This window comes from Amblyraja radiata, chromosome 6, assembly GCF_010909765.2.
Source record: "Amblyraja radiata isolate CabotCenter1 chromosome 6, sAmbRad1.1.pri, whole genome shotgun sequence".
In the NCBI taxonomy this organism is placed as follows: Eukaryota; Metazoa; Chordata; class Chondrichthyes; order Rajiformes; family Rajidae; genus Amblyraja; species Amblyraja radiata.
The window spans coordinates 38,873,714-38,890,918 of NC_045961.1; the positions used below are offsets into that span (position 1 = coordinate 38,873,714).

General features: G+C 45.2%; 1 protein-coding gene across 1 annotated transcript; it reads left to right on the forward strand.

Annotated features, from left to right (window-relative positions):
• The first annotated feature begins 641 nt into the window (after positions 1–641).
• On the forward strand, positions 642–16,761 carry mrpl30 (mitochondrial ribosomal protein L30). The gene is made up of 5 exons (XM_033022561.1): positions 642–852; positions 5,084–5,167; positions 10,730–10,876; positions 16,385–16,458; positions 16,547–16,761. Exons 1-5 carry the CDS (start codon positions 817–819, stop codon positions 16,677–16,679), a joined length of 474 nt encoding a protein of 157 aa, XP_032878452.1. The 5' UTR covers positions 642–816; the 3' UTR covers positions 16,680–16,761.
• The last annotated feature ends 444 nt before the right edge of the window (positions 16,762–17,205 follow it).

Consider the following 17,205-nt stretch of genomic DNA (forward strand, 5'->3'; position numbering starts at 1 on the left):
ACGAACCAGTAGGACCAAAGGATCTTTGAGTAGGATCGGGACCAATGCATCAGTGACGTGTGAAGAGGGCGGGGCCTATATCGGAGTGACGCGTCAGTAGGGGAGGGGCCTATGCTTCACTGACGTATGATGAGGTCGGGGACTATGTCTGAGTGACGAATCAGTGGGATCGGGGCCGATGCCTCAGTGACGTATATGAGGGCGGGGCCTATGTCGGAGTGACGCATCAGTAGGGTAGGGGCCTATGGTGGTGAGGTCGAAGGGTTTCGGCCCGAAACGTCGCCTATTTCCTTCGCTCCATAGATGCTGCTGCACCCGCTGAGTTTCCCCAGCAATTTTGTGTACCTATGGTGGTGAGGGCGGGGTCTATGTCTGAGTGACGATTCCGTAGGGGAGGGGCCTGTGGTGGTGAGGGCGGGGTCTATGTCTGAGTGACGATGCCGTGGGGGAGGGGCTTATGGTGGTGAGGGCGGGGTCTATGTCTGAGTGACGATTTCGTGGGGGAGGGGCCTGTGGTGGTGGGGGCGGGGTCTATGTCTGAGTGACGATTTCGTGGGGGAGGGGCCTGTGGTGGTGGGGGCGGGGTCTATGTCTGAGTGACGATTTCGTGGGGGAGGGTCTCACTAGACGCGTTTACGACTGAGCGATGGAGGCTGGGCCGGGCCTGCGTTTGGTTTAGTCGGCTGCAGAGGGGTAATCGGCGTGTGTTGTGGGGAGTCAGCGTTACGTCCGGTATTGTGCCGTCCAAAAACCGAAATCGCGCCGCTGCGTTTCCCATTGAATCAGCCTTCGCTAGAGGATTATTGGCCTCAGGCGATGGCCGCGCTCTGCAGGAATATGAGCCGACTGAGGGTGAGTGTCGAGCTCACAATGTATTCGAGGTCGCTTCAAGTTGAGGGCTTTTCTTGCTGCTCGGAGGTTGTTCTCCGGGCCATGCCATTATTCTCCTGCCGTTGTATTATATTCCGTATTTGAAAGGGGACCGTGTATATTAACGAAAATAGCTGACCTTATACAAAGACGAGCGAGTAAAATGTGTTCAGTGGCGAAATCTCATCATTCCTGCAGCCTGACATTCACTCTCTGGCCGCATGGGTTGGCCCTGGTACCTGCTTTTTCCTCCTGTTGGAGATAAATTGGCTCCTGCAAATAATCTTTGAATAGCTTCTATTAGCTGTCTGCCCCGCTGAGTTACTCCAGCATTTTCTGTCTACCTGATAATTTCAAAATATTGTACCGTTTCGTTGATATTTATTTCAAAGCAATGTACAAAACATATTGAGTTCAAAAGGGAACTGCAGATGCTGGAATATCGAAGGTACACAAAATTGCTGGGGAAACTCAGCGGGTGCAGTTTCAACTGCAGTTTCAATTTTGTGTACCTTCGATATTCCAGCATCTGCAGTTCCCTTTTGAACACTTTGTCTACTCCACTGCGATATCTCTTCAAGGTATGCCTACTTTGAAGAAGTTCTCCTCCTCTCTCCGGAGACAGTTTCCTGCACCCGCTGAGTTTCCCCAGCAATTTTGTGTACCTTCGATATTCCAGCATCTGCAGTTCCCTTTTGAACACTTTGTCTACTCCACTGCGATATCTCTTCAAGGTATGCCTACTTTGAAGAAGTTCTCCTCCTCTCTCCGGAGACAGTTTCACTGCACCCGCTGAGTTTCCCCAGCAATTTTGTGTACCTTCGATATTCCAGCATCTGCAGTTCCCTTTTGAACACTTTGTCTACTCCACTGCGATATCTCTTCAAGGTATGCCTACTTTGAAGAAGTTCTCCTCCTCTCTCCGGAGACAGTTTCAATTTCCTTCGCTCCATAGATGCTGCTGCACCCGCTGAGTTTCCCCAGCAATTTTGTGTACCTACAAAACATATTGACATTGCCTGTCTCCATGTTAGCTATTGGTTCCGCACCATGCTCCCCGATTGCATGATAATTGATGTTCATAAATTATAGGAGCAGAAATAGGCCCTTCGGCCCAAGTATACTCTGCCATTCAATCAAGGCTGATGTCTTTCTCTCTCAATCACTTTCTCCTGCCTTCTCCCCATTACCCTTGACACCCCTACTAATCAAGAATCTCAATCTCTGCCTTAAAAATATCAATTGACAGCCTCCACTGCCTACTGTTGCAATGAATCCACAGATTCACCACCCTCTAAATAAATTCCTCATCTCATTTGTAAAGGTATACCCTTTTAGTCTGAGGCTATGGCCTTTCTGCATCCTCTCTGCATCCATTCTATCCAGGCCTTTCACTATTCGGTAAGTTTCAATGAGGTCCCTCATTCTTCTAAACTCCAGCGAGTACAGGCCCATTGCTGCCAGATGCTCATCATATGTTAACCCAATCATCCCTGGGATCATCCTCGTAAACCTCTAGACACCCTCCAACGCCAGCACATCCTTTCACAGATATGGGGCCCAAAACCATGCACTTGTTAAGCCTCAGCATTGCATCCCTGTTTTTATATTCTAGTTCTCTCTGCTAGCATAGTATTTGCTTTCCTTACTACCGATTCAACTTGCAAATTAACTTTTTGGGAATCCTGCACCAGTATTCCCAAGTCCCTTTACACCTCTGATTTCTCAATTCTCTCCCATTTAGAAAATAGTCCACGCCTTTATTCCTAAAATGCACGACTCCACACTTTGCTATGATGTATTCCATCTGCCACTTCTTTGCCCACACTCCAAACCTGTCCAAGTCCTTCTGATGAGTCCCTGCTTTCTCTTCAATACCTGCCACCACCTAACTTTGTATCATCTGCAAACTTGGCTACAAAGCTTTCAATCCCCTCATCCAAATCATTTAATATATAACGTGAAGAGTTGCAGACCCTGTGGAACTCTGCAAGTCACTGGCAGCCAACCAGAAAATGCCCCTTTATCTGTCTTCTGTCATCCAGCCAACCTGCTATCCATGCTAGTATCTTCCCTCTGGTACCATGGGTTCTCTTCTTTAGCAGCCTCGCGTGTGGCACTTTATCAAAGGCGTTCAGAATATCCAGATAAACCACATCCACTGACTGTACTTTGTCTTTCCTGCAATTTACTTCCTCAAATAATTCCAACAGGTTCGTCAGGCAAGATCTCCCTTTCACAAAACCATGCTGACTTTGGCCTATTTTATCATGAGCTCAGAAACCTCCATCTGGTCGAGGTGACTTATCCGCCTTCAGACTTTTCAGTTTCCCAAGCAACTTCAAGTGCCTCTAGGTTATAAGCTTCACATACCTCTAGGTTATAAGCTCCCCCAGCTGTCCCTAGACCAACTCCGTCCAAGGACCCCAACAGTCCATTCAGGCGAGGCAGAGGTTCGCTTGCACCTCCTCCAACCTCATTCGCTGAATCTGCTGTTATAGGGGTGGACTCCTATATATTGGCGAGACCAAGTGCAGACTGGGCGATTGTTTTGCTGAACACCTTTGCTCAGTCTTCCTGGGCCTATGCAATCTCCTTTAATTCCCCTCCCATTCCCATACTGACCTTTCTGTCCTGGGCCTCCTCCATTGTCAGAGTGAGGTCAAACACAAATTGGAGGAACAGCACCTCATATTTTGCTTGGGCAACTTACGACAGATTGGCAGATAGGTGGACAATACTGACTATTCATGATCTAGTCCAAATGTCAAAAAAATGGTTGAGGTGGTATAACAACATTTAAAAGATGTATGGATGGGTACATGGCTAGGAAATGTTTAAAGGGATATGCGTCAAGCATGGGCAAGTGGAACTAGCATAATTGGGCATTTGTGAAGCATGGACAAATTGTGCTAAAGGACAGTTTTCATGATGGATTCTTCATGGCAAGCTTGACAGAACACTGAATCAGAATAAAGGCAGTCCAGTTAGAATGAAAGGTAAACAGCTGCAACAGATACCAGCAGAAAAAAGGTTTGCACACAATTGAGATGGATGTGCATGGAAAAGATATTTGGACAGTTACATAGATAGCAAATGTTAAATGACAAATGGGTCAACCTTAGCTGTGCACCATGGAGAGCATGGACAGATTGGGCCGAAATCCTGTTTCTGTACTTTTGACTCTAATCTTGTAACTAAACACTCGTCAGCTACAGGTCCATGCTGATTTTATTTGAACCCTGGCACCTCTGTTAATCCAGACAAAATTACAAGAGTGCACTTGAAATCCCCCCTGGAAGTCTCCTTGAAAATGTGGTGTCTAGGCCACGTGAAGCGGCCAATCTACCTCATCGGGACTTCTGCAGCCAATCGGCAGGTCGAATTTTCTCCCAGCATGCCGGAGCTCTGGAACTCCCGCCCAGCCAAAACTGGCAGATCCATTCCCGGGTCCGACCGCTGTATCTCAGCCCCTCAGCTGCCTAGGTGGATCTTTCCAGTGCCGTTCTACTCCTCTTAGCTCTGGAAAACACATAATCCAGAAAGGTTATTGAACCAAGGGAGCTGGAAAATCAGTGGTGTACCTGAACTTCATTAGTTACAGTTCTTCTGTTCTATATTATGTAGAGGGGTTGCTGACTAATGATTCCAACGTTTGGCCCTTTCACATCTCATAATAGAGTGACATATGCTAGCGGACAGCTGGAGCTCAGCAACATAATTTCAGAGTAGCACTAAAGGTATCCCCCAGATTGTGAGAAAGGTCAGTTATGAGAGTGGTATTTGAGAATCAATAATTGGTAATTGCCACGCTGTACGTGTCGGGTGAGAAGCATATCCAAGTTTGAAAAAGTCACTTCCCTCTTATACATTGCTAATTTTTCTGCAATCTTGGCTAGCCACCAGGTTGGATGAGATGTGAGATCAGGGCTACTGAAGTGAGTTGGGTGGTGTGGGTGTGTACTAATATTTCAAACGTTTAAATGGTTAAAATATACTGTTTATTATTACCCATCATCCATTTACAATAAAGGAGTAAAGGTCTTTTGTTAATGTTTATCAACTTGTAAACCAATTGCTTTTGTGACTTGTTCCAGCCATAACTATATTTTTAGTTGGAATTTTCCATTGAACAGGAAGCGGATATTGAATTCAATTTGTTGCATGAAATAGATTAATTACTTTAAGATATGCTTCAATTTATTTTTTTCAGAATTTGGTGGAATCAAAAGCTGTTCTATCTTTGTGGCCTGAATTCGTAAGATCGAAGTTTACAAAAACACGTATTCCAGCAAAGGTGTGAGCTTAATTTCTAGCCCGACAGAGTCTATGAATTAAATGTATTGATGGATAACCTCTTCAATCTTTCTTGGCTCGTATCATTATCACACACCACTGCATTTATGCTTGTAGCCTTGCCTGTTCTACATTTTATTTGTCACCGACATGTTTTGTATTAGGGCCATATCTTAATTACAACAGTTTTGTGCCATCTGGTGTTTTAATTGCATAAGAGAAAAGGAAAAGTTTGATGTGGATAGAACTCAATTTAGAACATTGAGGTCAGGAAAGGTCATGGATAGATGGAAGTCATTAAAGCTGAAGTGCTATTGAATCAAGATGGCGCCTGTCTGCGGCGACATGTTGCCAGCTGCACAACAGAAAATCAACAAATATAGTAGTTCTCAGCTTACCTGTATAAAAGAAACAGCAGAAACCAGTGATGCAACTGACAAGCTGCTAATGCATTTAAACACATTAGCGCTATTGCGATCTACTGGCAGCAACGGAACTGCTGATTGTAAGGGAAATCCCAATCTCGTGGGAATCCCCGACCTGGTGGCGGATCACAGGAACAGTAAGTACTGTACCTGGAAACACTGGGGAGGCATCCATGGTGTCCGGAAACGTGGCTGGCGGGCAGGACCTGAAGTCAGACTGATGCGCATGGGGACTACGACCCCCTCTCCCTACCATCCTACTAGCCAATGTACAGTTACTGGAAAATAAAGTGGAGGACTTAAGGTCAAGGCTGCTTTACCAAAGGGAGCTGAGGGAATGCTCTGTGTCCTGTTTCACAGAGACATGGCTCACCCCCTGGCTCCCCAGACTCAGCCGTCCAGCCTGAAGGTTTCTCCATTCATTGTATGGACCATATGCAGGCATCTGGGAAAGGGAGAGGTGGGGGTGTCTGCCTCATGGTCAACTCTTCGTGGTGCTCGGTTCTGTCTAACTCCTGCTCTCCGCATCTGGCGGTGAGGTGCTGTCCCTTCTACCTCCCGAGAGAATTCACCTCCATCATCCTGATCGCGGTCCACATCTTACCCCAAGCAGACGTCTGTCTAACATTGGAGGAGCTGCACGCCGTGGTCAACAAGCACCAGACAGCGTACCCTGAAGCATTTACCACCACAGTCTGGGACCATCAAGGATGCCTACCGCTCTATCTCTCACCCTCACTTTGGGAAAACTGACCAATGCTTCTTCCTGCATACAGGCAGCAACTGAAGAGCGCACCCACAGAGGTGAGGACTGCACAGAGCTGGCCTGGGGAGGCAGAGGAACAACTACAGGACTGCTTGGTGTCAGTAGACTGGGCAATGTTCAAGGACTCGGCAACGGACCTGAATGAATACGTCACAATCGTTGCAGACTTCATAAGGAAATGTGTGGAGATGGATGAACCAGGAGATCTGCATTTTTCTGAGGACCAAATCCTGGGCATACAGGTCTGGGGACACTTAGAAGACAAGATAGGACCTTGACAAGGCCATCAAAAAAGCCAAAAGGGACATCCGCTCAAAGCTGAGAGGATGGAGTGGATGTTCGGCAACTGTGGCAGGGTTTGAATGCCATTGCCTCCTGCAAGGCGAAACCAGGTGGCAGCTCAAGCAGCAACGCAGCATCACTCCCTGACGAGCTCAAAGCGTTCTACACACGCTTTGATACGGAGAACACTGATGTGCCTTCCCAAGCCCGCATACGCCCTGATGGTATTAGTCAGTCACAGAGGCCGACGTCAGAAGATCCTTCAGGGGTGTGAACCCTCGGAAAGCGCCTGGACCTGATGGTATACATAGAAACATAGAAAATAGGTGCAGGATTAGGCCATTCGGCCCTTCAGCCATTCAATATGATCATGGCTGATCATCCAACTCAGTATCCTGTACCTGCCTTCTCTCCATACCCCCTGATACCTTTAGCCACAAGGGTCATATCTAACTCCCTCTTAAATATAGCCAATGAACTGGCCTCAACTACCTTCTGTGGCAGAGAATTCCAGAGATTCACCACTCTCTGTGAAAAATGTTTTTCTCATTTCGGTCCTAAAAGATTTCCCCCTTATCCTTAAACTGTGACCCCTTGTTCTGGACTTCCCCAACATCGGGAACAATCTTCCTGCATCTAGCCTGTCCAACTCCTTAAGAATTTTGTAAGTTTCTATAAGATCCCCCCCTCAAACTTCTAAATTCTAGCGAGTACAAGCCGAGTCTATCCAGTCTTTCTTCATATGAAAGTCCTGACATCCCCGGTTGAGTTCTCAAAACATGTGCAGACCAACTGGCTGGGGGTTTTGCAGACATTTTCAACCTCTCACTAATGAGGTCTGAGGTTCGCACCTGCTTTAAGAGGGCATCAATAATAGTGGTGTCCAAGAAGAGTAAGGTGACGTGCCTCAATGACTATTGACCAGCACTAACGTCTGGTGATGAAGTGCTTTGAGAGGTTGGTTATGGTGGATATCAACTCCTACCTCAACAAGAATGTCGACCCGCTACAGTTTGCCTACCGTCACAACAGGTCAACGGAGGATGCGATCTCTGGCTCTCCACTCCGCACTGAACCACTTGGTCAATAAAAACACGTCAGGCTTTTGTTTATAGACTACAGCTCGGCGTTCAACACCATCATCCCCTCCAAGCTGGTTACCAAGCTCGTGGAAGTGGGTCTGTGCACCCCTCTGCAATTGGATCCTTGACTTCCTCATCCATAGACCATAGTATGTTTGAATTGGCAGAAATACTTCTTCCTCATTAACAATTAGTACAGGTGCACCTCAAGGCTGCGTGCTCAGCCCCTGCTCTACTCACTCTATACTCATGACTGTAGCCGGACATAGTGCGAACTCCATCGTCAAATTTGCCGTCGACACCACCGTTGTAGGACGAATTACTGATGGTGATGAGTCAGAGTATGGAAGTAAGATCAACCAATTGACCAAATGGTGCCAGCAATTAACTGATTGTGGATTTTGGAAGAGGAAGGATGAGGACACACAATCCTGGTGGAGAGAGTCCAAAACTTCAAATTTCTGGGCGTGCATATTTCCGCAAGATCTCTTTCTTGGACCCAGCACACTGATGCAATTATAAATATAGCACATTAACGCCCCTACTTCCTGAAAGAAGATTACGGAAATTCGATATGTCAGAGAGGATGCTCTTGAACTTCTACAGGTGTACAATAGAGAACATATTGACTTGTTGCATCATGGCCTAGTTTGGCAACTTGAACGTCCAGGAGCAGAAAAGACTGCAAAAGTTGTAAACACTGCCCAGTCCATCACCGGCTCTGACCTCCCCACCATCGAAGGGATTTATTGGAGTCGTTGTCTCAAAAGGCAGCCGGCATCATCAGAGACCCTCACCATCCTCGCCACACACTCATCTCACCATTGCAAAGTCAAGTCAAGAGAGTTTATTGTCATGTGTCCCAGATAGAACAATGAAATTCTTGCTTGCTGCAGCACGACAGAATATTTTAGGCATAAATACAGATCAGATCAGTGTGACCATATACCATAGAATATATATATATACACACATAAATACACAGATAACGTGCAATAGGCTGTTATAGCTCATTGTTTGTAGTTGTGTTTAATAGTCTGATGGCTGCGGGGAAGAAGCTGTTCATGAACCTGGATTTACCAGATTTCAGGCTCCTGTACCTTCTACCTGATGGCAGCGGAGAGATGAGTGTGTGGCCAGGATGCTGTGGGTCCTTGATGATGCTGGCAGCCATTTTGAGGCAGCGCCTGCGATAGATCCCCTCGATGGTGGGGAGGTCAGAGCTGATGATGGACTGGGCAGTTTTTTGTAGCCTTTTCCGCTCCTGGACGCTCAGGATGCTCTACCAAGCCACGATGCAACCAGTCGGCATGCTCTCTACTGCCATCACGAAGAAGGTACAGGAGCCTGAAAACTAATGTCCATGTTCAGGAACAGCTTCTTCCCTACAGCCATCAGGCTGTTAAACTCAGTGACTTCAAATAAGCTCTGAACGGCAATAGACATTATTATTATTATTATTATTATTGCACTATTGTTTGTTTGAGTGTATGTGTATATGTATATATATATATGTATAAATTTCATTGTTCTAAGTGGGGCATATGACAATAAAACATTCTTGACTTGAAAATAAGCTATATCATGGTAAGGGAAACATTGAAAAGGATTGAGGCGAAGGGAAGAAGGCCAGAGAAAGTTATGTAAAAGAGGGAGAAATTAAATGATGAGAGATGGGGGAAAGAGGATGGATTCCTTCAGTAAAATTGTAAATAAATTCTTCACTCCTAACTATTTATGGACAATTGCTCTACTTTCCATGTCATGGCCATCTTGCCTACTCCATAAAATTACTGCTGTCTATTGCCTTACAATCTTTGTATGTTATAGCATCAAGATTGACATTATATCATACAATTGAGTGAGACAATGAGTATATTCGGATGAATAGCATTATATCTATGTATATAATAGTTATATGAATATATTTACTCTCCATGAAGTACCATGCAGACAGAAATTGGCACTTGGCAAAATATAATTACAAATTAAGTTAGGACAGATTAGTCAATGATAAATCGTGTTTGATTGCATTGGAGGAATTGAGAGGAGTGTATTTAATGTGATTTAACAAAAACATTTACGGCAAAAATTCAGATCATGGGATTAAAGTGAGAGTGATCCTTGCCTGTTGCATACCCACAAAGTAAGTGGAAATATCAAACTCAAAGAAAGTATTGTGTACTCCAGATGTTGGAATTTGGATATATTTATGACCTTGAATCGGGTATAGAGACATACCAGGAGACAAAAGTGTAGTGCATTATGAGAATAGTGATACATTTGAGGAGGACAAGGATCAATTGGTGGTGGACAGTCACATAGCAAATGAATTGTTTAAGCTCTTGGTAGAAATGAAGTGAGACAATTAAAGATTTTTTTATTCAAATGTTTGGAAACTTGGGGATGTGTGGCATTCACACAAATCTTAAGGAAGATTGTTTAATGTATATAACATTTGTGCAATTTATTGAGAGATAATAAAACATCAAGAAAGTTGTGCTATATTGTTATAAAATTAAATTTGGGCCTCTTTTGAAATTCACTCTGGGCACTGCACTTTAAGAATGTGAGGCCTTGAGCCTTAATGGGGATTCAAAAATGTAGTTTTATTTCATTGACTATCTCAAACCCTTGGAGTACCTTTTTACTACTGATGTGGAGATGGAATAGTATTGAAGAGAGGGGTTTCAATCATGTGGAAACTGGATAAACCTATCCCGTCTTATTTAGAGCAGAGAAGATGGGGAACTTGACATGTTTAAAATCATTAATGATTTTGATTATAAACATTTAACAGCCCCCATCCCTTCCTGAGGTTATTGTTGGCAACTAGTGGATAAATACCCAAGAGCAAGTATATGGTAAAGGAATAAGTGAGTGGGATTAGGTTGATTCAGAAGTCACAATTATTTGAGAATTCTCATTCAGCATCACTAGATCTGAATTTGGATCTGGTTAGGCAAGCCTGAATCTAATTTATCTACACATTTTTCCTCTGGTTGTAGATGTTTGAAGTGGATCCAGCAGATCATGAAAAATATAATGGTGATCCAAACCAACCACACCAACTGCACATCATTACCAGAATAAAATGCACCAGGCGGCGTCCCTATTGGGAAAAGAAAATTGTTCATGACCTTGGATTGGATAAGGTGAATTATATTTTGCACGTAGTCTCTTGTGTTTGCTCATAATACCATGGTCTGTGGTTCGTTAGAGAAGGAGGATTTTTGGATTAAATTTATAGCTATTTAATTGTTTTGGGATTTGTCTCTTACATAATCCAAATCCAATGCCAAGTTTGCAATGAAAGAGCTGCATACTGCCATTAGCAATCAACAGACGCGCAACCCCGAGGCAGCCTTCATTGTTGCGGGTGACTTCAATCACTCTAACCTGAAGACTGTACTCCCCAAATTCCACCAACATGTCTCCTTCTCCACTAGAGTAGACAAGACACTGGACAAAGTCTACACCAACATGGCTGAAGCTTACAAAGCCATCCCCCTCCCCCACCTTGGTCAGTCTGATCACGTCTCATTGTTCCTGCTCCCTAAGTACTCCCCACTCATCAGACGGGTTAAACCAACTGTGAGGACAGTTAAAGTCTGGTCAGAGGAAGCGGACTTCACACTTCAGCAGTGTTTTGGAAACACTGACTGGAAGGCGTTTGCAGCCCAGGCCACCCTTGACTCCCACACGGACATTGATTCCTACACATCCTCTGTTCTGGACTTTATAAACTCCACCATCAATAGTGTCACCTCCCTCAAACAGGTGACCATATTCCCGAATCAGAAGCCATGGATGAACAGCGAGGTCAGGCTACTGCTGAAAGCACGGGACACCGCTTTCAGGTCAGGCGATGCTCGAGCCTACAGTTCAGCTAGGGCTAACCTGAAGAGGGGCATCAAGAAGGCCAAGCACTGCCATAAGCTCAGGATTGAGGAGCACTTCAACAACAACTCTGACCCCCGACGCATGTGGCAAGGCATCCAGGCCATCACGGACTACAGACCCTCCAACACCACCCCCACATCCAGCGACGCCTCCTTCCTTGAGGAGCTTAATCACTTCTATGGCCGCTTCGACAGGGACAATCTAGAGACAGCCATCAAGGCTGTGCTACCTGCCGATCACCATCCCCTCACACTCACCCCCTACGACGTATACGTGGCACTGAGTAGGACTAATGCACGTAAAGCTGCTGGTCCTGACGGCATCCCCGGGCGCGTGCTCAGGGCCTGTGCTGTGCAGTTGACAGACGCCTGGACTGACATCTTCAACCTGTCACTTGCCCAAGCAGTTGTCCCCACGTGCTTTAAAACCACCTCCATCGTGCCAGTGCCAAAACACTCCACTGCAGCAAGCCTCAACGACTTCCGCCCAGTTGCACTTACCCCCATCATCACCAAGTGCTTCGAGAGGCTGGTCCTGGCACACCTCAAAAGCTGCCTACCCCCCACACTGGATCCCTATCAGTTTGCCTACCGCAAGAACAGGGGTACAGAGGATGCCATCTCAACGGCACTTCACTCCGCCCTCTCCTACCTCGACAACAGAGACACTTACGTAAGAATGCTGTTCATCGATTACAGCTCAGCATTCAACACCATTATACCATCAAAACTGATCACCAAACTCGGTAACCTGGGCATCGACCCCTCCCTCTGCAACTGGATACTGGACTTTCTAACCAACAGACCCCAGTCTGTTAGGTTAGACAAGCACACCTCTTCAACCCTCACCCTGAACACCGGCGTTCCACAGGGCTATGTGCTGAGCCCCCTCCTCTACTCCCTCTTCACCTATGACTGCACACCTGTACATGGTACTAACACCATCATCAAGTATGCAGATGATACAATGGTGATTGGCCTCATCAGCAACAATGATGAGTCGGCCTACAGGGAGGAGGTCCAGCACTTAGCAGCATGGTGCGCTGACAACAACCTGGCCATTAACTCCAAGAAGACCAAGGAGCTCATTGTAGACTTCAGGAAGTCCAGGGGCGGCACGCACACCCCCATCCACATTAACGGGACGGAGGTGGAACGTGTTTCTAGCTTCAGGTTCCTGGGAGTCAACATCTCCGATGACCTCTCTTGGACCCACAATACCTCAACTCTGATCAAGAAGGCTCACCAGCGTCTCTTCTTCCTGAGGAGACTGAAGAAGGTTCATCTGTCTCCTCAGATCCTGGTGAACTTCTACCGCTGCACCATCGAGAACATCCTTACCAACTGCATCACAGTATGGTATGGCAACTGCTCTGTCTCTGACCGGAAAGCATTGCAGAGGGTGGTGAAAATTGCCCAACGCATCACCGGTTCCTCGCTCCCCTCCATTGAGTCTGTCCAAAGCAAGCGTTGTCTGCGGAGGGCGCTCAGCATCGCCAAGGACTGCTCTCACCCCAACCATGGACTGTTTACCCTCCTACCATCCGGGAGGCGCTACAGGTCTCTCCGTTGCCGAACCAGCAGGTCCAGGAACAGCTTCTTCACGGCGGCTGTCACTCTACTCAGCAACGTACCTCGGTGACTGCCAATCACCCACCCCCCCCCCCCCCCCCGGACACTTATTATTATTCAAATCATTTGCTATGTCGCTCTTCCAGGGAGATGCTAAATGCATTTCGTTGTCTCTGTATTGTACACTGACAATGACAATTAAAATTGAATCTGAATCTGAATCTACTGTTTGATATTTAGTTGCTGCATTCAACCTTTTTCCTCACAATGTGCTAACCGCCTTCCCGACCTTTCAGCCCTACAATAAGACCTTTCTACAATAATCCATCTGATGATACCGTTTGCTGGCACATTAGTAAACACATATTGGTTCACTCTGGATGAATCAATTCAAAAGTTACACTTTAGTGCTTTGTTCTGTTTCTTCAATATGCAGTTGATTATACTTTTACACAAATAGACACTGCAGAACATGTAGAAAAGATTACTACCTTCTTTGCAAGTTGAAAAGCCTAAATATACCCAATCATTCTCATAGGTCATGCCTTTGTATCGAGTCCACATCACAAGATTAGAAATTGTTCAACCAGAGCTGAACAAACTTCTCGGCATCTGCATACAATGGCATCTTGCACTTGTGTGTAGTGGTGGAAAGATTGGTGGAAACAGGGCCATGACATGAACGCTCTTTCCTTGACCCCAGGTCATGCCTGATTCTAATAGTTAGACCTATGGTTATTTCCTGCATAGTCTTCATTGTCCCACTCTTTTATTCGCGGTCATCAGATCAGTAACTACTTCAGATGGCTCTCGTAATTCCATTGCTGAAGAATTTTTCAATTTTCTAATAGACAATAGGTGCAGGAGTAGGTCATTCGGCTCTTCGAGCCAGCCCCGCCAATCAATGTGATCATGGCTGATCATCCTCAATCAGTACCCCGTTCCTGCCTTCTCCCCATATCCCCTGACTCCACTATCTTTAAGAGCCCTATCTAGCTCTCTCTTGGAAAGTATCCAGAGAACCGGCCTCCACCGCCCTCTGAGGCAGAGAATTCCACACTCACACTCTCTGTGTGAAAAAGTGTTTCCTCATCTCCATTCTAAATGGCTTACCCCTTATTCTTAAACATTGGCCCCTGGTACTGGACTCCCCCCAACATCGGGAACATATTTCCTGCCTCTAACATGTCCAAACCCTTAATAATCTCATGTTTCAATAAGATATCCTCTCATCCTTCTAAACTCCAGAGTGTACAAGCCCAGCCGCTCCATTCTCTCAACATATGACAGTCCCGACATCCCGGAAATTAACCTTGTAAACCTACGCTGCACTCCCTCAATAGCAATAATGTCCTTCCTCAAATTAGGGGACCAAAACTGCACACAATACTCCAGTTGTGGTCTCACTAGGGCGCTGTACAACTGCAGAAGGACCTCTTTGCTCCTATACTCAACTCCTCTGGTTATGAAGGCCTTCTGTTATGATTCGCTTTCTTCACTGCCTGCTTACTTTCATTGACTGATGAACAAGGACCCCCAGATCCTGTTGTACTTCCCCTTTTCCCAACTTGACACCATTTAAATAATTACCTTCCTGTTTTTGCTACCAAACTGGATAACCTCACATTTATCCGCATTAAACTGCATCCGCCCACTCACCTAACCTGTCCAAGTCACCCTGCATTCTCATAGCATTCTCCTCACAGTTCACACTGCCACCCAGCTTTGTGTCATTTGCAAATTTGCTAATGTTATTTTGAATCCCTTCATCTAAATCATTGATGTATATTGTAAATAGCTGCGGTCCCAGCACTGAGCCTTGCAGTACCCCACTAGTCACTGCCTGCCATTCTTGTTATCAAAACATTACCTCGGACTGATTCAGTCGCCTGAGTTACTCCAGCACTTTGTGTTTCAGTGTGCCCCCTGTGAGAGGAAGGGAACCCCACGGTGACCGAGGGGGCACAATGAAGCACAATATGCTGGTGGAACTCAGCCGCTGAATCAGTCTGAGGAAGGGTCCCAATGTCGCCCATCTGTGGTTTCCAGAGATCCTGACCCGCTGAATTACTCCAGCACTTTGTGTCCTTTTGTTGGGTGAAAAGGGGCTTGCTGGCGCATCTTGTGAGTCGAGAGGTCGGAACCAGGATTATAAACAGGCGGGGAGACAGTGCGAGCTGGGGCTAGGTCAGCAGCTCCATCCACTATATCCGACATCTGTTTTAAGGGGATTGTTAAAAGAAACGTTTTCCATATTGTCTTTGTGATCGTTAGAAGAGAAGATTGAGAGCAGAACTAATTCTTTCATGATGGAGGGACACCACTGGAAAGAGCACTCGCTGTCTATTTGGTTATGTTCTGGGTTTGATTTTTGTGCATGTGTACTTTCTTTCAGCATCATTACCAGCATTTCCTTTTCTGCTGAAATTTAATTAAATCTTTTTAGATCTTTGCTCAACTTTGACATGGCTATTTAATGCTAAAGTCCTTGCTCATGGTTATAATTCATCTTCTGCTTAACTAGCCTTGCAATCACCAACAGCAAGGTAAAAATTCATTTAGAATGTGGAATTAATGCGAGAGCTGTCGTTTCTGTCAAGAATTGAAACATGTAAATCAGGAATAAATAGTAGAATTCAAGTTTGTAATCATAAATGAAACCATTTAGATTTCTGGAACATTATTGTTGCCCTAATTGCTACCGGAGGAAAACATACCTCAGTGGCAGGTCAGTTTGCTGCAGATTTTGACCTAACCTACTCAACATAGTGCGGTTTTTTTTGTGTCATGTTTGTGGACATTTAACAAGAATCTTACTAAAGATTGCGTACCTGCTAACCCAAAATGGTACAATGTTTTACATTTATAACCTAGGTCTGATAAACAACCTACCCTTCCCAGAAACAGATTATTTTTAAAATGCTTTTTCAATTTATCTAATGCTTGGCTGTTTTTATTGCTGTAAGACTTGCTATTAGATCTTGTACAGATTACCCTAATTCTAATTTGCCACTTGAATTTGGTTATTCATGCTAACGCATGCTACTACTGAGATAATGTATGCAATTGGAAGTTCGTAGGCAGGCAAGTTTTATGCAATCAAAGTTCCAAAAAGCATGAGAAATTTCTTGGATGTATTTCAACTGACTTGGTTACCTTATTTTTGTAAATTTCAAATTCTCTTACCAGGCACATCATCCACAGATCCATAAAAATGTTCCCTCGGTCAATAGTAAACTGAAAGTCATCAAGCATCTTATTAGGTATGTGCCTACAAACACGGTGAAATTAACTTTGTCATAAGTTTAAATTTGTACCAAAATGTAGTGATAATGTTTTGTGTATTTCCAGAGTGCAACCTCTGAAACTACCACAAGGGCTACCAACAGAGCAGGAACTAGCAGACACTTGCCTGAACAGCAGAGGGGAATTGATAATAAGACGACACCTTCAACCGCTGAAGCAAATAAGTCATGAATCTTAAATTGCTGCTTGTAAGCGAAATAAATTTTAGTTGGTTTCTAAAAATTGAAGTTTTCTCATATAATTAAAAAATACTAGCCAAATCTCACATTCTCCATTGCAGCTACCTGTAGAAGGGGATGGGGGGGGAGAAAGAAAAGGAAAACAGACAGGTTTTCTCCACTGTACTAGTCCCCCCCCTTTCATATTTGTGTTGTCTTAACACTTGTTTCTCAGTTTACATATTTCGGATTCCTTATGTCCCCTAATCATACTTTGTCCTCCACTTGGACACTGTTTCGTGACCATTGCAAGTGAGGTATTTAAGGATCTCCCGTTTGAGTACAGGAAATCAGTTAGATTTATATCTAACTAGACCAAGGGGGACCCGTTGGGTCCCATCCACTCAACACGCGGCTGCGGTGGGGGGGGGGGGGGCTGCGGTGTCACACACGCACACTATCCACCCCCACACACACACTAACCACCCCCCTTGATATTATATTAATATTATTAATTGGCTCCTTTTACCCCATCCCCGCCCTATC